This window comes from Plectropomus leopardus, chromosome 12 (genome assembly GCF_008729295.1).
Source record: "Plectropomus leopardus isolate mb chromosome 12, YSFRI_Pleo_2.0, whole genome shotgun sequence".
NCBI classification, from domain to species: Eukaryota; Metazoa; Chordata; class Actinopteri; order Perciformes; family Serranidae; genus Plectropomus; species Plectropomus leopardus.
The window spans coordinates 19,482,396-19,505,982 of NC_056474.1; the positions used below are offsets into that span (position 1 = coordinate 19,482,396).

The following is a 23,587-nucleotide window of genomic DNA, read 5'->3' on the forward strand; positions in this document are numbered from 1 at the left end:
GCTGGGAGTCCGTCCAGCCTCCTGAAGCTGGGGTTTGCTCTGGCTGGTCCTGAGTTGCTGGGACCACTCACTGGGCTTCAGTCCCTGAAACTGCTGCTGGCAAGGTGGTCTGTAGCCACCAGTGTAGCACCCAGTGCCAGACATCGCATGTTCCAGGCGGTTAAAGCAGTGACGTGTACGGGGCCCTTAGAGTCTTTTTTTGAAAAGGCCATCCTCCTTTTTGGGGGAGTTGCTTTTCAGTTTTGGCAGCTATTACCAATGCTGGAATAGCAACTTTCTCGGCAGGATTCTCCACCATTAAATCTGGTGACAAGCATGTGCATCTGCCTTTTATAGAACAGCCAATAGGAATGCCCTCTTTCAGAAGTGACCTGTGATTGGCCAAAGTTTCTCGTCACTGGGTAGATTTTTTTTAAATCCTGAAAGCAGAGCCAAGAGGAGGTGCACAAATCTTTCAGTCTACTTGGATTACATTATGCTGAAAGATTATCATGGGATTTTTGCCCAGTGATGCCAAAATGAAACTGTCTACCCCAGCTTTAATATATGCACATGAAAGGCATTACATTTTCCTAAAGATTGTTTCTCTTGTTTCCATCACCCACTGATCTATTGTACCTTTAAGCTCCTGGAGGCTTAAGTTGGGAGCTTGTGCAAAGCAGAAACCGTCTGGGTACACTGGAGGAAGATGAAATACTGATTCCAATGATGGACCTGATGGTATCACTGCTAGAGGCACTGATTCCACAACCCACACTGGATGAAGGATTTCATTTTCGTTGGAACATGTTTTCTGTTATCATGACAGACTTGCCGCTCAAGTCTGCACTGGTTTGTCAGTTCAATAATAGAGCATCTGAGGAATGAGGCATGATGGTGGAAAAGCAGGAAAGCCACACTTCTTAAATGATCAAGTCAAGCCCAAAAGGATCAAGCTTGGATGTGGTTTCATCTTGCGATTTGGATGTACAGTGAGGCAAATACATTACGATCTGTGGACATGTAAAACAAACACAGCTCTTCCCTTCAGGAACACAGCTCTTTACTGGTAGACAAACAAATAAGATAAATAAACTTCCCAGACATAAAGAATGGAAAATTTCAGCTCCTTGCATTGTTTTCTGTGGCCAGTCCCTCTTGTAAGTGTGATGTAAATGAATGATCTTTGGCCAAAGGCCATGAAGTGCTGCCAACTTACCAGGAGTCTCAGGCCAGCTTTAAAAAAAAAAAAAATCCTCGGCCACTTCAATAGGCTTGTGTGTATGTGTATATATCTCAGCATGTGCTTGTGTATGTATTTTATTCTCCTGGCTCCTGCTAATCTCCTGACCCCAGATGGAGAACAGTGGGCGAGCGGATTGTGTTTCCTGCTTGATTCAATATTAATAGATCGGTATGCTACTACCACACTCTTTGCAGGGCAAAAATGGAAGACTGCACCCCACCACCTCTCCAAACCCCCGCCCTCTCTTACCTTGGCTCTCAGCCCAACAACTGCTTATGTAGGATACGAGGCCTTGTGAATGTCAGGGCACAAATAAGACGCACAATCTGAGAGGAAAACTGAATTAGCAGAGTAACCCGAGCAGGTGTGAAGGACAGGACTATGGATCTGCTGCCAAACAACAATCTGCTGTGAGCAGCCACATGATAGGTCCCAACTGGGATTGAGGATGACATACAAGGTCTGCCGGATCCATGTTTATGAAGCATTTTAGCAGAGCAGTGTATGAATTATTCACCTATTCAAACCAGCACTTCATTTCTGAAAAGCTTGATGAACATACTGTCCGTTCACATTTGTCAGTGTGTGGCCATTTTACTGCGTCACAGCGAGATTGACAGTTAACAGTGACGACTGCTTTAAATAACTGAATCAATGTACATGAGATGTACGTGTGCGCACAGGAACATGAGCTGACCACTCGTATTACATGCTCAGTTAGTTATTAACTGCAGACAACTACCAAAATGTCTTGTTACATATATAAATACATATGTACATAATGCGGTGACAGTGGATTTTGGTTTTAGTTGGTCCCGCTAAATACATTTTCTGGAGTGTATTTCCTGAAACAAGAATTGTTGTATTTGTTACATTGGAGTAAAATCTTTATATCTGCACAGGAAGCAGGTCCTCGTCCATGAAGTCCGTCATGTTGCACCGCCATGTTTCTAAAGTGGTCCTGAGTGGACAAACCAAACACTGGCTCTATATTGGGTCAATAGCGTTTTTGCGTTGGCCACTGTAGTTAGCAGCCCCTCTGTGATGAGCAGCGTTGGAAAAACGGATTTCTAAAAAAGTAAAACAGCTTTATTTAGTGTTTTTATTGGTTTAAATGTAAATAATACAACACCTCTTCAATCATCTCTGGTTTTTTTTACGTTTTCGCTACTCATTCACCAAAAAAAAGAAAAAAACGCAGAAAGTTACAGATTAATGTGACTGACAGTTCTATCTTAATTTTTCAAATTTTGTACAGATTTTGCAATAATATTGTGAATTCTTTCTGCCACAACAATTATGCAAGGAAACCTGATACTGCTCTTGTTAAGATCATGTTTAAAAACATCTATCATCCAGCATCTAAAGTGCAAGACTCATGTAGAGAGCAAATATTGTACTTCAATAATCCAGAAAGTGGCTGTGAGTACATGAGTGGTTCCTTTTACTTACTTGTTATACATGAAAGTGTTTGCTTTCTATATGCCGCTGTGCACGGGTGCATTCATGCCTGAGCCTGGCCGATAAGTGGTTATCTAGTATGAATGACGAGCCCTCAGTGACTATGGCTCCAGTAGGAGTGTAGTGCTGTTCCAACATGATCTTAGACCATTCATACCATTCTACTTAATACACTATTGATTTTATACCTTTCATACCTACAAAATATTCATTTGATTAATTTACAGTGGCAGTCCAACCAATCCCACTGAGAACCTTTACTCATTCATACTTTACAAGGACAGTTCACCCCAGAATAATAGCTATATTATTTCCCTTTACTACCAGTGCCATAGTTCCATTATATGGTAGAGAAGGCAGAAATCTCTAAAGCTGATATCTCCAACACTCTGGGACTCACACCAAAATAATCTAGATTAATAAATAGCACTACAGTCAGTCAGTCATTTTCTGTAACCGCTTGTCCTCGTAAGGGTCGCAGCTGTCATTGGGCGGAAGGCGGGGTACACCCTGGACAGGTCGCCAGACCATCGCAGGGCCGACACATATAGACAAACAACCACACGCACTCACAGTCACACCTAAGGGCAATTTAGAGTCACCAATTAACCTGAGCTGCATGTCTTTGGACTGCGGGAGGAAGCCGGAGACCCCGGAGAGAACCCACACAGACACAAGGAGAACATGCAAACTCCGCACAGAAGGGCTACGCCTGGACCGAACCCTTAAAATAGAAATTTAATTCAAAATCTAAATGGGTGACCCACCCCTCCCCCCCTCCTTTTTTTCTCTTACTGACACTGCAGTCAGTATTCAGCAATGATTCTGTTTGACCACCCGGGGACATCATGGTGACTGAAACCACAGAAACCGCCTCCTTGGATACAAGTAATTTATATACACTCAACATGAGTCCAAATAACAGGTTGTGACAAACAGCCTATGGCTTGTGGATAGGAACACTGTCATCCTGGAGGGTATCAGAATGACTCATGGAGCAAAGGGGCTCACACTTGTGTAAGTAATTACTATTTGTAGTCCCCTTTCGGATAATTATAGCTCAAGATTTCAGGAAAAACACTCTAAAGTTGTGCAGAGCCACCAAAGACAGTCACTGGATGTTGGTGTTTTCTATATTTTGACTAAAGAATGACCGTCAATAATATTAAAGATCTGTAGGATAATTAGTTATACTTTTACACTAATAACCTGTCTTCAACAAATCAACCATGACTGTAAGATAAAGCCAATCTCTCTCCTGTGCAAGCATCAAACAATAGTGTTAAACTGGTATAATCATGTAAAAAGGAAGTCATGTTTGTTTGTTTGTTTTTTAGTTCAGTAATTAATTCAATCATTAACATAACCAAACTATTCATTAAAAAAAGATCATTTAGCTCTTCTGCCATGCTCTCACTGTTCTTTAGATAAAAATAAATATGGCATGTTTTACATCTAACCTTGGTGAAAGAAGCTTTCTTGTTTTAACCAGCGAATATGTTCATTTTGAAAAGCGTTGTATTTTATTTATGTATCTGCCTCTAGTGGTTCCATCATGATAAGATCATATCCAATTAGGTGGAAAAACATATGCGCATATATTGGAATTGGCCAGAAGTCATTAGAAAGAATATTGGAAAATACTGGCATATCGGATATCGGCAAACATCAATACTGTGCATTCTTAGACAAAAATACCTAAAATGTTTGTAATATTTAGGGTGGCAAAAGATGGCATAACTCAGGATTTTATGGCACCTCATAACCTAGAATCATGCTGGTTTCACTTCCGAAAAATGTCCCACTTTGGCTATTTTGTCCCATTTTCGCTGAATGCATTAAGTACTCATTCAGAACCTTCCTTATTGTGACAGTCATCATATGGTGGTGTTTTTTAGATTATATACTGACTGTCAATGCTATCGAAGGTATGTTAGATATTTATTAATTAGGGGTCGACAGATTATCAGTCTGGTCAATTATTGGGGTCGATATTTGGCATTTAGCCGATTATCTGTATTGGCATTTTAAAATAAAATGAATTAATTGAAAAATGCAAAGAAAGTGTCAGCATGGGAGGAACTTTTACTTTGTAAAACCTCAGGGAGCTATTTTGATTTATTCATTTTTTCTTTAAATTTTCACTTGACTTTATTAAAAAAATTTTGCTGGGAACTTGATGCATATGATGCTGAAGTTTTGTGTTGGAAGTTTGATATATTCCAAATTCTAAATATTGACCGAAAGATTTTAATTTTTATTGTAAACACATATCCATACCAAATATTGGTTATTGGTCTCATTAACTACTAATAATCGGTATCAGTATCAGCCCTGAAAAACCACTATCAGCCGACCTCTATTATTAATATTTTTACTTCACCAATAACCTGTTTTTAACTGGTCTTTAGCAAATTCAACCATAACAGTGGGATAAAAGCATGCCTCTCACCTATACAGGCATAAAACAATAGTGCTGAGCAATCACATACCATTATAGTGTGGGGCAACCAGTTCAAACAGCTCTATACATTATTGCATCTCTATTAGTGCTGCTGAGCAAGTAGGGCCTACTGTTGCAGCGAAGGGGGGGGTGGGGTTGACGTGTCTGTTATAAATGCAATCCCCTCTACATTGCAATGTTTAACAGCTGACATGCAGAGAGGGGGCACCACGTGAAGAACCATCTGAAAAGGTGCACTCATTTTCTGTGAAATCAGGAGGGGGCATCGTAATTCACAGAGATACCTCATGTGACTGTAGCCGATAAAGTGTGTTGCTGTAGGTCAGTGAGCTGCTGCTGCTGCCGCGGATGGTGATAATGTTGATGGAGGTGCTGCTTTTTCCCCTCCTGCCAGTCTTGATGTGAACTAGAGCTGGTGAGACAGAAGGGGAAACGCGCAGTCAGACTGGTCGTCTTGTGCTTCACAGAGCCAGGGCACTTTCACGGATTTCATCACGATGGCTTGGAGAGGAGGGAGAACACGGTCGTTTTATCGACCAATCCACTATTTAAACTAAAAGCTGGTATCGTTTCTGACCCGAGGAGGAGGAAGAAAGAAAAGGTAATGTCTGTTATTACCCAAATCCATTGGAAATGACAATGAGACGCCTCTGCGCCGCGTTTTAGTCGACAATGATGGTGGTGGTGAATTTTGGCAAACCGGTGGTCCTTGATTCTTCGCTAGATTACCTCAGCATTGTTCGCTCTTGTCACACTTTGCTACACTCGTGTTGTTGCGTACAATTATTTATCCCACCGGTGTTTCGGCCACAGATTGTGCTTCTACCTTAAGCTCGCGTCTGGCCACAAAATTTCCCAAACCAGCGGTGTTGTTACGCTGCGGGCCTGCCGACTGGATCAAGGCAAATTTCCCCACTATGCCAACGTAGCGTTGTTAGCATAGCGACAGGCTAAGCTAACGTTAACGGTTAGCTGCTTCATATTCGCTGCCGTTTTATGTCACCGTGTTTTCTCGTGTGGTTGTTAATTTACGTTAACCGTTATGTACACAGTGTCCGCTTACAACTACAGCGTAAAGTGAGTCTGTAAAGTAAGATAAAGCCCTCAGGTAATCTTCAGTAGCCATTGTGTCTGGAGAGGCTGAGGTAACGTTGAATTATGGGACCTCAAAGTTCCGTTATGTTTGTCTTGCTAGTAACTGAACTTCGTATACAAACGTAACGTTAGCTAACGTTAGCTCGGTGAACAACACGAACAATTACAAACAAAAGTGAAGACCTGACTTTAATGTGGCCTCAAATATAAAGAAATTAGTGTAATGTAATGAAATGTAATGTGAAGGGGCATTCACTGCTGCTACTGAATCCCGTTAACACAGTGATGTGGTGAGTTAAAACGCTGTACTGTGGGTCGCGGTTAAGCATTTTTCTCTGCTACTAAATTACATTGTTTGGTCTTTTCCTGGCACAGATATATCTGTTTGTTAAATGTAGTTAAATAGTGCTGGACAGTGTTCTGTTGGAAGTGGTTAATCTAGAAATGCAACTCGTTTGGACGAAAATTAACCCCTTGTTTTCACCTGGATTCCCAAGTGTGGTGGTGTTAGCTACATGCTTGTGTACATTTTAGATAGGTTGAAGTCAGGTAAGGTGAGGCACTTTCGGTGGATTCCCAAGAAAACCACCCAAATTTCTGAAGACTACTTCAGTATTACTTTTAGATTTTTTTGTGTATCCCCTCTTTTTTTTTTTTTTTTTTAAGAAAATACAACGTTAAGTAAATTACTGGAGAAACTTTGGACCTTTTAAAGGCATAAAGAACTCCAACTTCACTCCAATGACATGCAGGTTAAAGGGGACATCTGGTAAGGTAAAATGGGACAGACATATTTGTTTTTGAAATGATTGAATCCATTTATCAGTTCAGTCATTAATTCATTAAATCCTTAATGTGACCTAACTATCAATTTAAAAAAGCTAATCTGGCCTGAGGTATAAAGAAATGAGTGTAATGTGGGGGGGCAGTCAGCGCTGCTACTGAAACCGTGGTTAAGTATTTTCTCTGCTGCTAATTTACGTTGTTTGGCCTTTCCTGTCATGAACATAGCGGTTTGTGATTTATATTTAGTTGTGTAGTGCTGGATAATGTTCTGTCGCAAGTGGTTGATCAAGAAATGCTATTTCTTTAGACGGAAAATAACCCATTGTTTTGACTGGATTTCCCAAAGGTTGCACTGGTGTTAGCTGCATACTTGTGTGCATTTTGGATGCATTGTGCCATAGAGTATGTTGATTTGAGGTAATTTGAGACACTACTTTTTTTTGGTAGATTGCCAATAAAACATCCTGAAGACTACATTAAGTGGTAATTTCAGAACTCATGTATCCCAGCTATATTTCTGTAAAGAAAATATGTTGCCAAATAAGACTTCGATCCTTTAAATGCTTATGTTTAAGTCAGACATCTTTTAAGGTAAAATGGGACTGTCACGTATATATTTAAAAAGGTTAAATCTATTTATCAGTACACAATTCGTTAAATCATTAATGTAACCTAACTGATATGATATAACTAAGATATGATACGGCTGTAGGTATAAATAAATGAGTGTAATGTGAAGGGACAGTGACTGCTGTCATTGAAACTCGTTAACACAGTGATGTGGTGAGTTAAAACGCTAGACTGTGGGTCGTTGAGTCTAACGCTAGCCTAACGTTACCTAACTCCAATGTGCAGGTTAAATGGGACAGCTGATATGGTAAAGTGGGACTGTTGTTTTTTTTTTTTTTTAATGGTTAAATCCATGTATTAGTTCAGTCATTAATCAATTAAATACTTAATGTAACCTGACGATTCATTAAATCAATCCTCCGGCTTTTCTACCATGCCTTCCCTGCTCTTATGCTACCCGTTTCCTTGGAGCCACATTGTGTGCTATGGGCATGCATGTTTGCGTGCTTGTAACCGTGAAGGCTAATTTCAGACTGTTGTAGTTACATGCTAGCTGACTCATCATTGTCTTTTTATATGTTTTAAGTGGAAAAAAAAACAAACTAAAAATGTCTCTAATATGACTTGGCTACACACTATAACAAGATTATTATAACTTTTTCGTTGCAGTGTGTTCCCATTTTTTAAACATGTTGGTTTCACTTTAGAAAAATGTCCCACTTTTATTTTGGTTTCATTTTACCTGAATGCATACGTACTGACTCAAAACCCTTTCCCATCAAAGGTTAAGTGCGTTGTGAACATATTTTAATTAATCAAACAGATAATACAATGCAACACTCTGCAACCATTTTTATTGTCAGACTCTTACTGCTTTTGCAGCAGTAGACTTTTCATCAAAATAAAAATTAAATCAACATGCTACATAGCTTACCTTGCAAGTTCTGTGATCAGTGATTTTTTTAAAAATCTTGCTTTGCCCATCCTAGTTAACTCAGGCTGCTAATACTTTAAAAGCCTCATTTCTCCCATTTTACCTGATGTCTTACATTACCTTACTTCACCCTAAATGCTGTTAAATTTGTTCCACAGGTTTCTGTTTTTCATTCGAGTTATTCTGTTCCAAGCCCTGTCAGTAAGAGTGATCAATTGGACTGCCTGGCAGTTTGTCATGTAACTTTAAATGTGCGTTTTTTTAGTCAACCTATAGAATTATTGGTTGATAAGTTGTATTTTACTATCATCAGGTCGCATTTTATGTGAGGGGATTGTTCGACTATTATCAAGTTGCATTTTTAACCTGCTGGATAACATCTGTTGCCTCATGTGGATTATGAACCGCTCTTTTGAAATGCATGGTTTTGCAGAGGTATTATAGTCTTATCTGAGCTCAACTCTGCACAGACGCCTCCCTGTGCTAAAGCTCTATAGTTCCTCATCTGCACTTGCCTTTAGCAGTTTCTCAGTATCACACATAGATGCCCTAGATTGAATTTGTATATTTATCGAACATATCACATCTGAGGAACTCTGCACAGCACTGTTTTTATTTAAAGCTGTAGATTATGCTAAAATAATAAAATATATATATAGGGTTGAAAGCAGCTGCACGATGCCGGGTTACAGTTCATAAGACGGTGGACGACTCAAGTTAATTAGCAGAAGTTTTTTCAAGACAGAGGCCACGTAGACGCACAGATGACTAATGGGTTGTCTTTTCTGCTGTGAGGCAACATATAGACTGGACATGATTCACAGCATGTAGTGCAGCATGTTTTGCAGGTTTAATATGTATAACCTAGATGGTCTGCATCTAGGTGTTGTGAGCCTTAGGCAGATGAGATTAATTGAGTGGAGCAGTAACTTTGTATCGCTGTTAAACAGATGAACCAACAACAATGATAGGGGAACATTGACCCCCTTTATCTAATAACATTCACGCTCCTAACAGAAGTGAGGGTGTGGTTTCCTGTTTACCGAGAACACTGCGGTTTTTGAGACAGCATTTTTAATGGATGCTAGGAGAACTGATAAGTACTAGTGTATAGCTGTCATCACCCTGCACTGCCATGACTTCAACCAAAACAAAATGACCACAAAAACGAACTTTCTGCTACCCCTCCCAGTTCATCAAGATTCAGAAGCAAACAAAAAACAGCTTATGTTAAATTAATTTCCTCTTGTTTTTTGTTGCCTTCCTGTGGATGTAATTAAAGAGTCCTCCGGGATAGAGGATGGTTTATAAACCTGAGTGAAGAGATTTCAGAATTTTCTTTGTGGATTCAGACCAAAATCAGTCTTTACCAATACCACCCATCCTATTTACCTACACTGTATTTTCTTCTTTTTATATACCCCTCTTAACCTCCAACGTCTTAGCTCCGTCTAGTTTTTCAGTTTTGACTCCACCTTTTTCCTCTATCCACTCTCCTCCCCATGTGCGCGTGTGTTCCTCTTTTCACTGCAAGTTGGTTTTGTCAATAGTTTCCTTGCTGTCGATGGATGAGCTTCTACTTCGGGATGTCTAAATGTCCCTGTACCCTCTTGTCATTGCAGGTGATGACCTGGATGGTGTCATGTGAATGACTGAAGACCATGAAGCCCACACACAAGCTGCTGTTTGTCCTGTGCCCCATGCTGGTCCTGGGCTTTATTTACTACTCCTCTGGGAAGCTACATCTACACGTATGGGGCCAGAAGCCGCGTAAGTGACATCCTCCAGTCTGACCGTTTGTAACATTGATTCATTACCTGATCATCCATCTGTCACAGTGCTTTTTGAAACCTACACGTTATTGAGAAAATGTGTTTGACACCTGTCTCTGTTTTGCCTCTCCTTGCTGACTGCCAGTTAACCGTGTGTCTGTTTCAATCTGTTTCTTTTGGGTTTTACTCTACAGTCTCTCTGCTGAGCTTTACATCGCGCTGTTTGTTGGTGCCTCAAATCATGTCTGTCTGTGATATTAAGTTAGTTTTTCATTCACTTCACCAGAGCACCGGATGTAGTGGGTAGGGCGTAATCAGATTTTCTTGTGCAGCCAGTGCTAGTTGTTCCGTCTCTGCTTCTGAAAACCAGCGCGTGCGGGTTGTCTCACAGATGGAAATCTTCTGACAGCCCTCCACCCAGGCTTCAGTAAGAGGACCTATGTGTTAACCAAAGACATGGAAGCCTTTCCTGACTCTTGTCTCAGACAGCGTACTCATTTTTGTTCTTCTGTAGATAGGAGGAAATGGCATTTTGAGATTTCCACACTTTGATGATGAAACCATAACTCGAATAACTGAAAATGCAGTTTTACAATAGTCTTTATAAAGTACTGAGAAGGCATTGCTTACACTTTCCACTGAAAATTACCCCGGTATGTTTGGGTGTTGGTTATGAGTCAGTGTGATTTCCTTGTAATGTTGTATATCCTGAGTATCTAATGCCATGTATAGAAGAGTGAGGATGAGGGATGTCTGCTGTTACTATTTAGCTCAATTTCTTTTGGCAAAATGTGTGATTAAACTGATGATGGAGGAGGGGGCTAGGGGGTTTATTTCACACTGTGGGTATCCTGATGCAGCTGTTAAAATCCAGCAGAGGGGGCTAGATGATCTCAAACAATTTTGAAACTTTCTTGCCCCGTGCCTCCTACAGAGTATATTATCTTGGAAAACATTCTCAGTGAGCAGCTTTTGGCGAAGAGAAAACACAAATGTCAGTGTTTTGAACCAGATTGAGAGCGTAGCTAGAGGGACAGCTTGCTTTCTAAAGTGCAAAGCGTGGAGAACATGTTTTTGATCTCCCTTGTGTTTTGTCATTGAGATCTTCACACTGGCCCAAATGTAAATATTTAAACTGGAGTTGGATTTTCTTTTTGTTGTAACCTAGACTAGATTAGCTTGAAAAAGAAAAGTGCCTATTCCTGTCATGTCCGCTGCTTCCCCAACTGCTGCCTGTGTGATGCAAAAATACAGTAATGTCCAACATTGATCTTGGGTAGAGGGATTATGTATCTGCTCGGCAATACGATGATTCAGGACGGTGTGTTAAAGCCAGGGCTGGTGCTCTGGTGTGGGTCCATGTATGCTCAGTGCCAATTATCAATAGCCAACTCTGCTTTTACTATTGTCATTGAGAATATTTATCTTGAGTGCCATAACTTCAGACAGGTATCTTACATGGCAATGTCATGTTTGGAAAGGGGTATTTTTCCATTAAAGTTTTACATTCATGAAATTGATTGGAAACGTAATTTTCAAACAACTAATAGTCTTTTGAAGCATTCAAGCTACGGAGATAAACATTAAACTGCAAAATACATTCAGGAATATTTCACCCCCCAAATTACCTTTTGTATATCAATCACTCACCCTTGACTCAAAACCTTGTATGCCTCTACAGCGAACAAAGAATCCAAAAACTCCTGATGAATGGAAGTCATTGTGGGGTGAGTTTAATAGCAGTAAAACAATATTTTAAAAATCTGTTAACAAACCCTCACACAACTCGTGCAGTGTAATCCAAGTGTCTTTTATCCAGTCTTAAGCTTATTTCATTTTCATTGAAATATGAATATGTAAAACACCATCTGTGCCTGAGGCTATTACATGGCAAAGTTTTGCTGTCGTTAACACGATCCTCTATGACTTCAAGACTTTTTTTTTCCATTTTTGGATTTTTCATTAACTTTGGGGGCATGCAAAAAAAGCAAAGTTTTTTTCGGGTGGGGAAATTGAAACGGTCAGTTGGGGGGGGGGGGGGGGGGGGCCTGAGAGAACTGAGAATGCTCTTCTTCTTTGGTGTCATTACGTTTCTTTTCAACTTTGTCACTGTTCCCCATGACACTCTCACTGTGAAGAGGAACAGGTCTTCAAAATCTCCTTGTCCTTAGTGGCAATGGTGTAAGCATTACTTTTTTTTATCTGTAAAAGTATTCTGTTGTATTTGAACATGGAGCTCTACTGTAACAGAACTGTGTGCAAAGTCAGAAGACAACACTGAATCAGGTAGAAGAATTTAGCAATTTTACTGTCTGAAAGGGCCATGGAGCCAGCACTGAATAAGCTTTAAATGTGTCTGATAAGTCAATGATGCTAATGTTTGCTTATTTCATAGTGAAGTAGGTAAGTAAGAAGCCTGCCCAGTTTTTGTTCCCTACAACTTAATCTCTTGCTGTGTCCCCCCCCCTTAATTTAACTCATCCATGCCTGATCTAGCAGGCTCATAGCCAAAGGGTCTTGTCTCATCCAATGTGCATGAATTTGTGTCAACCTTGGCATTTCAAACTGTCTGTACTGCTGAACTTGCTCTGCCCCTCTGCCTTACAGTGTAAATATAAATGTTGCAGTGTGTCCCCATTGTGGTGGCTTTGTGAAACTGTTAGACATAAATGAGTCCAAATGTCACTAAGTTTCTGTATATTATAAATAGTATAGTTTATATAACAGGCGTCCGTTATACTCTAGCGTAACTGGGATTGCTTAACATTCACTCTCAAATTTTGCCAAAAAGTTCCTCTTTTTGTGTGTTGCATCACTGTCATTTCGCCTGATCAACAAATGACCTTGGCTGTGGTCCATATCAAAGCGATCTCTCAAGCTGTGACCAAAGTCTCTGTGTAACAAGGCTCTTGCTTTCTGTTGCCTTCCATTTGTGTCTCAACTCTAAAGCACTGAAGTGAAATGCTTTCCACCTTGTACCATCACCAGCTGCATGGGATCGACAATGATACGCAGTCAGTTTATTTTAATAACTGCCTGACACCCTTTGATGTGAAGAAAGCAAAAAGAAGGGAGCTTATTTTTTCTCCTGACTTGCGTTTCAATAGCACATAGCCAAAAAAAGGAAAAAAGAAAGGAGCTTTGATTGCAGTGGGAAATATTGGCTTTCTGCGTTACTGTGGTGCCAGATGTTTGGCTTAAAAAAGGGTCAGAGGAGAAAGAGAAGCATGTGGATGGTCTCTCCCGCCCTCTGCCCCGGTCAGCTAAGCTATGCCGTCTCACTGAGAGGATCAAATCTGGATGATCTTTCCTCCTCAGTCTTGAATTGTGGCAGTAGAGACTCACTGCTGCACAGTCAAATGGAACATATAGAGGCTTATATCCTGCTCATTATATACTGTAGTTATTTTGCCAGTATTTGATGTGCTAATGTATCGTTATTTTTAGGGCTCTTTATTTCTGTCTTCCTCCAGCAGGAAGCACATGTATGAGATGGACTGCCAGGGAAATAAAATAAGAGTCATTCTGTTTATATGTGCTCTACGTTATGAAATCCAAGTAAATTATCTGGGTAGTAACCTTGGCAAATTGATTAAAAAACAAAACAGAAAATGCACAATCAATAGGGGTTTCACCATTTTGATTCTAAAGCAACGATCAAAATAAGCTTTTGAGTTCAGTCATAGGAATCAAAGCAGGATCTGCGATTACTTACTGACCTGCTTTCCGTATTATGTGTCTAGTTTTACAATGTTGGATGTTCCTATTAAATGTAGCCAAAGTTTCAAATAATGAAGTAAAAATATATTAAGTAATCCCTGTGAGCAAAAATATGATTATAGCATGGTCTAGTCGAAACCTTAAATACAGTGGCAGTCATATCACACTTGATGGCATGTAGCTTACCTTCTTATAAAATAATTTCAAAATGTAGCGACAGTTGTCAGGACATAAAATCAACGATTTGTTGATCTTCATGAAACAAGACTCTAGTCTTAACAATGGCATAGGCTTCAGTGATGAAAAAAATCAAATTATGGAATTGGAGAATCATGACACCCCTAATAATTAATACAGAATCTGGGCCCCTAATGCTGTGTTAGTTGTATTTTTAATCAGCCCATGCCCTGGCAAGCTGGTGTGTGCTATTTGCCACAGTGGGCCATGACAGGAGTTGGTTTTAATGAGCAGCCGGATGCAGATCCACCTGATGGTGACTTGTTTTGTTGTTCCTCTTTTAGCCCCCTTGTGTTATGATTTATCCAGACTTGTTCAAGTAATATTGCCTGTTGCAGTTGATCAGATCAGTGCTGAATTCTGTTCTTGTTTCCTGGACTGTTGTTTTTCCAATGACCAGAGCCTTTCTTGTGGCTATTTGTTTCACGCTGTCTTTTGACTCTGCCGTGACAGTAACCTTAGAGTGTCAATTTCAGAGCAGGTTCATGTGACCGTTGTCATCCCTTTGTTGTCAGCGGGAGTGGATGTTCAACTCTTGTTAGGCTTGAACTGGTGAGGGATTTAACCTGTGTCCTTTCAACAATAGCCTCTTTTCCAGTCAATGTAGCTTGTTTCTAAATTGTATTTATCATAGCTGCTGCAGAAGTGCTCTCAGTTAACATGTTCAAGAATTGCTGTGGCTGACACACACGGGCCTGTTAGCTGCCACTTGTAGCTCTGTTTTATTTCTGTTTTATTCAACTGGAACCATAATTAAAGCCTGTGCAGCCATGATGAATAAAATTCACACAGCTGGCTAAATTGCTGTGTGAAAACCTAAAAATTAGGCAGTTTTTTGTACATTTACTCTGCAGCTGCACAAGTAAGGCAATGATGTGTGCCTGCACAGACTTGGGCGGGCACTTATGTTGTTATTGAAGCAAACTTTCCATTGCCTCCAGCTTGTTTTGAGTGTCAGCATAGGCAATTACAATACAACTGTTGTCACTGATCTGTATTCATGTTTTGAGACAACTTTGTGAGTAATAACAGAAATTGTTGACCTTGTAATAGAAAGTGCAATCAAGTCACTATTTTATAAGTGTTAAGGGGTTTGACAAAAGAAACAGAAATATATGTTAGTGAGGAAAACAAAATTGTCTTTGGCTTTATTGCTACACATTGTACTACCCTAAAAAGGCTAATCACAGTAATTACATCAACACTGAAACTGAGAAAAATAGCTTAAATTTGTTTTGACTGTCCAGTCAAATGTGATATAGATAGAAAAGTGGTAATTCACTTAATAATAGGTATTCATTAAGTCATTGTTAGGCCCAAAAACCATGATCAGTGATTTGACCTGCTGATCTAAAAATGCACTATATTTGTAGTTACTGCACTTTGCCCTTGCACAATCTTAAACAGCTGTATAGGTAATGCAAAGGCAAAGTGCAGTAGCTACAATGTTACTGTCTTAGTGTATTATTTCTTTTTTCTATTTTTCAATTTCATACTAGATTAAATCTGTAAATAAATAGATATCTGTTTTAAAAGCAATAACAGAGAAAATTTTAAGCAACCTTTAAGTATTATTTTGTTGTAATATTCACTTTATACGGTTTGACCTAAATTAAGATGATGTGACAAAATCATCATCATTACTGATTTTGCTGTGGTCATTGTCACGTTGTCAGTCGTTTTGTTTGGCGTCATTCTCACTGTCACGCTCACCATTCACCGTAATACTCTTACCGCAGTTTTTCTTGGCCTGATAAAATCCCAAATCCCAAGGAACCCAAGGCAGAGCCCAATAACTAGACTTACTGTAGTTTGCATTCTTTGGCTTCTTTAATCACTGCCATTTTACATTCTTTTACTTAGAACAAAACCAGATTGAACCAGATTTTTTTTTACTAGATGGATTAGATATCCAAAGGTTGAACTTCAGTCAGGTCTCAGTTTTCAGTGAAATTTTAGTTTCTGTGTTTTGTCTTTGTTAAGTTAACAATAAGTGATGGAGGCTATATAAAGAAACAGGTTTTAAAAAAGCTGAAATCAAGTGGTAATGCTTACCAGACAGTATCTGCAATGAACAATGTTCACTTACTGGATGTTTTCCAGATCTTTCAGCCACATCTCATGGCTTTCATCAACATGTGAACTTTGTTCAGTTGTCATTAAAATGGTTCACTAGTTATCACATGACCTGTATGATATTTTTGTCATTTGATAGTAGGCTTTTATATATTGTAAAAATATGAGCAGTATTCTGTGGTACATGCACCTTGTGCTAAGATGTTTTTCTATTATGAATCATTTGCCAACCACCAATTTTTTGCCGTTTCACTTTTTTTTGTTGTTTTTGTGCAGTGTGTATGGAGACCTTTTTTAAGGAATTAGTTTAAAAGTTGTTTTCATATGTAAGCGGTGATTTCAGATTTATTATTAAATAATGTGGACATGGCCTGTGTATGGATCCCACAACATCACATTTTAAGATATTTATTTTATATTTTAGATCTGATGTAATACAGCCGTTTCACATAGATTGGCCAACACTTGTGTGTGACTTGCCATTTTCAAATTTTGTCAAAAGTTGTGGTGCACGATGCAATTGCAGCCAACTTCCTTTTGAATTCAGACTATCCCAACAGCACAGTCACTCATAATAGTTTGCTTTGTTGCTAGTAACAGCAACGCCACCTCGGGGTGTTAAATCGCACTTGAAATTAACACCTGCATGGTGAAAAAGGAATGTGTTCCACCAGCCAAGCTGCTAACATTTGTGCCACCAAGCAACAATGTTAACCCCTGTGGATTTCACCACTCAACTGCTTTTCTATGATTAAACACTGAAATAGGTCATGAAATTGTGATTTTCTATGTATGTCTTTCAGAAATATTTTTGATTCTGTTTTTACACTTTGCTCAAAAATGTATTAGGATACATGATCTTTTTAAGCGTGATTCCCCTTCCCCCTGTCAGTGTCAGTGCTTGATTAGCAGTGAGGTCAACTCATGGAGCATGCTCTCAGTATTGATGAGCTTGGTTTTCAACATCAGGGGATCGCCTTCCCGTGTGGTCATCAGTGATCCACCTATACAGTTTCGGCAGGGACAGAGCTTGATGCTTACTAATCGGGGAATTCGATCTGCCAGAAGCCCTCACATGGAGAGGCTGTGTTGTGCTTGCAGCCTTTTATAAAAGATCACGGTCCTGTACAGCAGTTTACATTAGCAGACTGCAACGCTGTCCTTGTCACAAGTGGCACTTTTTGTTCTCGTTCTGTTTTAAAGAGGGTTTTCTAGTTTTGTCGTGGTTAATCATCGGTGCTTGGATGAAACAGCTAGGCAGCTGTCCTCTGATTGTTTTAATAGAAGCTAAAGAGACATGTTTTCATTTTTCTCTAAAAAACCTGAGTGGGCTTTTGTATGAAGCTAGCCCTCTTCTTAATTAAAGGTTCTCCGTTTTTTTCTATCATGTACAACAATTATAATGAGCATCTGAAAGGATATGTAGATTGGAAATATGCAGCAGTTGCCAAAAATCTTAATCAGGCATTATAAACATGGCTTTAAGCAAGTTCAGAGAAAGTCACAGTTATTCACTGTGGGTTTGTCACTGCTGTTCGCACGTATTTTTACAGTGAGAATATATCCCGTTGTTTTGTGAATATAACAGACTTGTATTGTAGTCATTCTGGGAAGGGTGATATATTAATCGAGCTATATTGTGGTTTGTTTCATGTGGGATGTATAAAATGACTTTATTGTGAAAGTTGAGTATAAATTGTCAGGTAATTTTTTTAAAGCACTGGCTTGAGACTCGCTTTGGTGTTTTGGTTCTCTGGCTCTCACAGACACAAAAAAAGATCCATAGATGAGATATGCCATACAAACTCTCGTGCCCATTCAGACCACTCTCTGCTCAGCCATAATGTGTGAGGCGCAGGTCGTTTTTTGGTATCTGTAGGGCTCCAGACCGCAACTATTAGTCATATTTTGCGACTATGGAGCACCAATTTGGCTTGCAAATATAATGAATATGTGGACTGGAGAGATATTGGTTTGTTTCTAGCTCACAGTGAATGAATCCTCACATTTAATGGGGCCATGGTAACAGTTTATGTTTCGGCTAACTGCAAACAACTAACTGTTGACCACAAGCTTTACATTCAACAAAAACATCAACATTTATGGCCCGAGACGAGCCAGGTGCTTCAAAATTAAAGCACAAGTGGTTTCGCTTTTATTTGTTATTTCATTATAACAATACGTTTTTTAAGCTCTATTATATAGCATTATTATTTAACTTTATTGTATCAGTACTTTATTTGACTTTTTAAAAATAAAACAATAGCTTCTTTTTTTAACTTTATTTTAACTAGTTCGTTTAACTTTATAATAACAGTTTGTTATTTATCTTTATTATAACAGTATTTTATTAAACTTAATTGTAACTGGTTTATTAAACTTAACTATAACAGTACATTATTTTACTGAATTATAACAGTTGATTATTTAACTGTCATAACAGTACATTGTTTGACTTTAACTAGTAATATAACTTTACTGTAACTGTAGTAAATTCATCTTTATAACAACAGTACTTTATTTAACTTTATTATAATTGTAGTTTATTTTGTAGTTTCATATTCTACAGTGGTTTATAGGAGATTTCAAAACATTGAGAAATATATTGTCTATCCCAATATAACCTAAAAATATTGTGATATTATTTATAAGCCATATCACCTAGCCCTAAGTAATTGTTTAAGATAGCTAAATTTTATATTTTATTGTTATGAAAATCTATGCATGGCACTACATAAATGTTAGATGCATATTGGGGGATTAGCATTAAACCTTTGATGTTTTGTTTCTTTCTGTCTCTGTGTCTGCCTTTTGTGTGCACCTGTATTTGTGCATAGCTCCGGTCCATGTTGTGCTGATGCTGAAATTTTTTGGAAATATTCTGAGTACTTTGGTCTTGGTTAATAGTTGTATCATTGCCTCCACAGCTTTACAGTTATGATCTTTTTTCAGTGTCTTAACCCCTTTTGTTTTCAGAGAGTGATGCAGAAGAGTCAACTGTAGCCTTGCCTAAAGAGGCTGAAGTGAAAAGAATTACAGGTAGAGGCACTGAGACCCTGCCCATTTATACTGGGTGACTGTCAAACTGTCAGCTGGGTGATTTTATACTGGGCTATTGAGTTTTTCCATTGGAATATACATCTCTGCTAACGCAATGAGAGCTTTACATTTTTACCACTTTCATCCTCCTATCATCATTTACTTTGTGTTTAATTACCAAAAATGTTTGTGCTCATTCACTCATTCAGTTCTTATGGGCAGCTTTCAATATACTACTGTCATGTAATCACAGAAACACAATGGGGGCTTTCTGCAGTTAATTTTCCACTTCATTGGGCTTTCCTGCTTTGAATAAAGATTTAGACTCAGTAGCTTTAATCCCAGTAGTCTGAATTATAATTCTAACCTCTCTTTCTCCTCCTTCGCCTCTTTTGACTCTGTAATGTCTGACATTTGCAGTTGGCTTTCTTTGGTTTTCAAGTCCAATGCTGCCATAACAGACTGACCTCACATGGTGCTAACTGACCATTTTGTGTTTCAGAGTTGGAAACGGACATCTCCGCTGGACGAATAGTAGGCTCAGGTACATCTGCAGCCCCACCAACCGAAATACTCACTCATCCTTGTTGTTCCTTCACCATATAAAAGAAAAATGCAGAACCCTTTCAAACCCTGGGATACTTCCGCAGCCACATTTGGGTTGAGATGCTACTTTATAAAAAAAAAAAAAAAAAGCCAACTCTGTCAACCAGGTGTAATCTAACAGGGAAAGCAACGTGTTTCTCAAAGTAAAATACTGATTTGGGTATTCATCACAACTTGTGAGGCATTAAACATCTGCTCAGTCATCGTCCGCTACATGAAACTGCAGTGTGATACAACACTGCCCTCTGTTGTCTTGGCTCAGTAACAAATGGTTGGCAAGTGAAGCAGTCTGCAGGAGTTTTGGTGCATAATACTGTCAGTGCCACAGACCAACATTTGTCTTACTGGTAGGACCCTGCCGCTTTAATTTCTCCCCAGCTGTTGCCTCGACTTGGCCCTTTGGCTGCTTTATGCTTCCCAACAGAAACATAATGCGCGTACACACACACACACACACACACACACACACACACACACACACACACACACACACACACACACACACACACACACACACACACACACACACACACACACACACACCGCTCATCTTGGCTGCCATGGCAAAGTCCCCATCCTCCAGGGCAGTGCTTGGATCCTTCCCTAACCAGCCGTCACGCATTCCCATTGTCCTTTTCTTTATCTTTCTCCTCTAGCTTCTTCTCTGTGAAGACAAGATCCGCAGCCACAGGAGTAATACCACGCTCTTCCTACTTTTAACTAATGCTCATGTTAAAAGTAGTCCTCCGTCATGCTAATTACAATATTTTACTGACAGAAACTGATATGTTTTATAGACAATTATCGCTATAGAGTACAAGATGTAGCTACTCAAATGACCTCCTCACTGAGGACAAAGTTCTCATTTCTCCATAAATATTTTACCTCTGTGCTTCTCTGTCTTCTACCTCAACGCTTCACCAGGCACCTATTGGCTGCCCCTTTGGTTGTCCATAGGTGATCTCTAACTTCTTTTCTAACTTTATTTGAAACTCAACAGATTGTTTTGGCTGGCTTCTCCCTAACCTTGCTTGTTTGTCACAAATTCTTTATTCTAATGCTTTTATTTTCCTTTTACATTTGCCATTTCGTTTACCCTGTGAACGACGCACAGGTTCTTTACAACTACAGTCAATGAGCTGATAGTTGCAATTATGTACATTGGATGAGCAGTACTAATGATTCAACTATGTAAAGTGTCGACATGCTGTACTCTTTATCCACACTTTGTAGATCTGCATTGTAATATCCGTCTTTGTTCTTGTTTTCCAGTGTATGATAAGCAGGGCTTTCTGCTGCAGCTGGACACAAAACTGTGAGTACATCTCTTTCTAGGAAACCTATGTCATTTAATGTAAAATGTTTAGCAAATCTCCATCATACGCTGCCTGTGATATTTCTAACTTGTTATATGTAGAACAGCTGAATTCCCACTTAGACTTTGACTCCCTTAGTTTTAATGTGTTTTACAGCTTGTTAATCAGGGGAAAACTTGAAACATGAAAATATAAACCTTCAGCCAATTAATCTCACTTGAGGTTTTTAAATAAACACATAGCATTTCACTGGAGTCCTAACCAAAACCTGGTGAGAAATGCACAAATTTAATTGAGTAATACATAAAGAGATTTGTGTGAAATGAAATGTAGTTGGGGTTTTCCCTTTTGATTCCAGAGCGGCTGTGGTTTGTCAGGGCGAGAACATACTACATTGAGTCATTACACAGCTGTCATTGTGTCAGCGTGTCTGTTGATATGTGTATAATTCCCTGAATTGGTTTGACACTCTTGCTCTAAACTGCCACGATAAGACCCTTTCTCCGGCCCTCCCATTACTACGCGGGCAGTAATCATATGCTCCCATCAACCACTCCAGCTCTCAAAGGGCACATCTGTCCACACTCTGCATACACACTGTAAGCATTGTGTCAGCACACACTTTAAGGTGGTTTTCACATGGGTTCAGTTTATCTAATACAGCTCCCTACATTATATCTACAGTGCCATAAATTACTCCATTAGGGTGCATGCATACAATGGTGCAATTTATCATAAAGCTAGTAATTAGTCCTGTGATTTGTAATTTATTCCAGCTTTACGTACCAGCTTGAGGCCAATTAAGGCCAAGCGGCAAGTGAGCAGCATTCTAGCATACTGAAATTTAAAAGAATACTTCGCCCCCCAGATGACCATTTGTATAACAGTTAATCACCCCATGTTACTTGGAATTCCCAAAGAAAACTCTGTTTTTCTTGTGTGCCTTCTTGGTGAATGAGGAAACAAAAAATAGAGAAAATCCTTGATGAACTGAAGTCATAAGGGTCCATGTTAAACAGCAGCAAAAACTGTTAAAAACATCTGTTTGGAAACTCTCAGACACCTTATGCAGTATAATCCATATGTCATTTATCCAGTTAAATGCTCAGTAGAGACAGCCTGTTTAATAAAATTGAAACGTATCTATTTTTAAAGCCAGCCTCAATTGACAGAAATTCAATTTTACCTTACTGAACACAGGAGCTGCTGGTCTACTACTGCCTCGATTGGTAGTGGTATGGGTGAATCTGAATTAACCCATTAAAACACACAATAACACTTGATGGAGGCAGTGGTAGACCAGCAGCTGTTGTGTTCAGCAAGATAAAATTCCTGTTTTTGCAAATGGAGTCTGGCTTTAAAGTTAACCTAGATAAGTTCCAATTTTAGTTCATTTTCCCTAAAATTATGGGTTGTCTGTTTTAGAAGTACCTTAACATGCAACTGGATAAATTAGACCTAAATTATACTGCATGAGTTGTGGCGGAGTTCATAAATGGATGTTTTGATATAGTTCTGCTGGTAAAAATGGACCCCTGTGACTTCAATTAATCAAAAATTTAGTTTGCTTTTTAATTCTTTGTTCACCGGAGGCTTGTGAGAAAAATAACATTACCTTCATGAATTCAGTATAACACATGGTGAGTAATTGATACACGAAAGATCATTTGTGGCTAGAAGTATTTCTTTTATTAACTTGCATAGAGGTGTGCATAAGCAGGCCCCAGTCAAGCTCCTTCTCCTTCCAACTCTGAGTTCAGGCCTCACATAGAGCTCAGACTTGGGCCTCTCTCCGTTCTCCGTGTTTATTTGAACTAGATTCATGGCATACATCACGTTATTAATGACCATGCTAGTAATCGGGAGGTTCTAGTTTTAGCGCTGTCGGTGTGATTATTTGAACAAGGCCTCTCTGCTTTGTCTCGCCACACACAGGTGATCCACTGAGCTGTTGATGAGCTCTCCAACTTCCTAAGCAACCCGTTTTTCCCCTATCTCTCAAGCCGATTGTTTGACAAGCTCAGTTTTTGAGGCTTTGAAATGTGTCAGCGTAATTGATAATCAGTTATCATGATGTGACTGATTGATCGCTCCCTCTGTTCTTCTAATGTACAGGCCACCAGAGTTGGCATACAAGTACGGCAACCTCAGCGAAGGAGTGTGCAAGCCTGGATATGCAGCAGCCAAGATGACCGCCATCTATCCTAAGTGAGAAGGATTGCTCTTTCTTTTACACATAATTTCACATAACAGTGTGGAGATCCAGCTGGATGCAGGAAGACTCCT

The 23,587-nt window shown here is 39.3% G+C and overlaps 1 protein-coding gene across 8 annotated transcripts in view; it reads left to right on the plus strand.

The window, feature by feature from the left end:
* Positions 1–23,587, plus strand: part of st3gal3b (ST3 beta-galactoside alpha-2,3-sialyltransferase 3b) — a 77,230-nt gene that overhangs the window by 15,149 nt on the left and 38,494 nt on the right. For 5 of the 8 annotated variants that reach the window (XM_042497151.1, XM_042497148.1, XM_042497147.1 and 2 more), the window contains 5 exons: positions 10,158–10,305; positions 19,317–19,379; positions 19,882–19,923; positions 21,258–21,300; positions 23,417–23,509. In XM_042497151.1, the coding sequence (XP_042353085.1) occupies positions 10,197–10,305; positions 19,317–19,379; positions 19,882–19,923; positions 21,258–21,300; positions 23,417–23,509 (350 nt within the window). In that variant the 5' untranslated portion in view covers positions 10,158–10,196. Of the gene's footprint in view, positions 1–5,399; positions 5,752–10,157; positions 10,306–19,316; positions 19,380–19,881; positions 19,924–21,257; positions 21,301–23,416; positions 23,510–23,587 lie in introns of those variants that run through there. The other 3 variants (XM_042497149.1, XM_042497152.1, XM_042497153.1) reach the window with 3 other exon arrangements.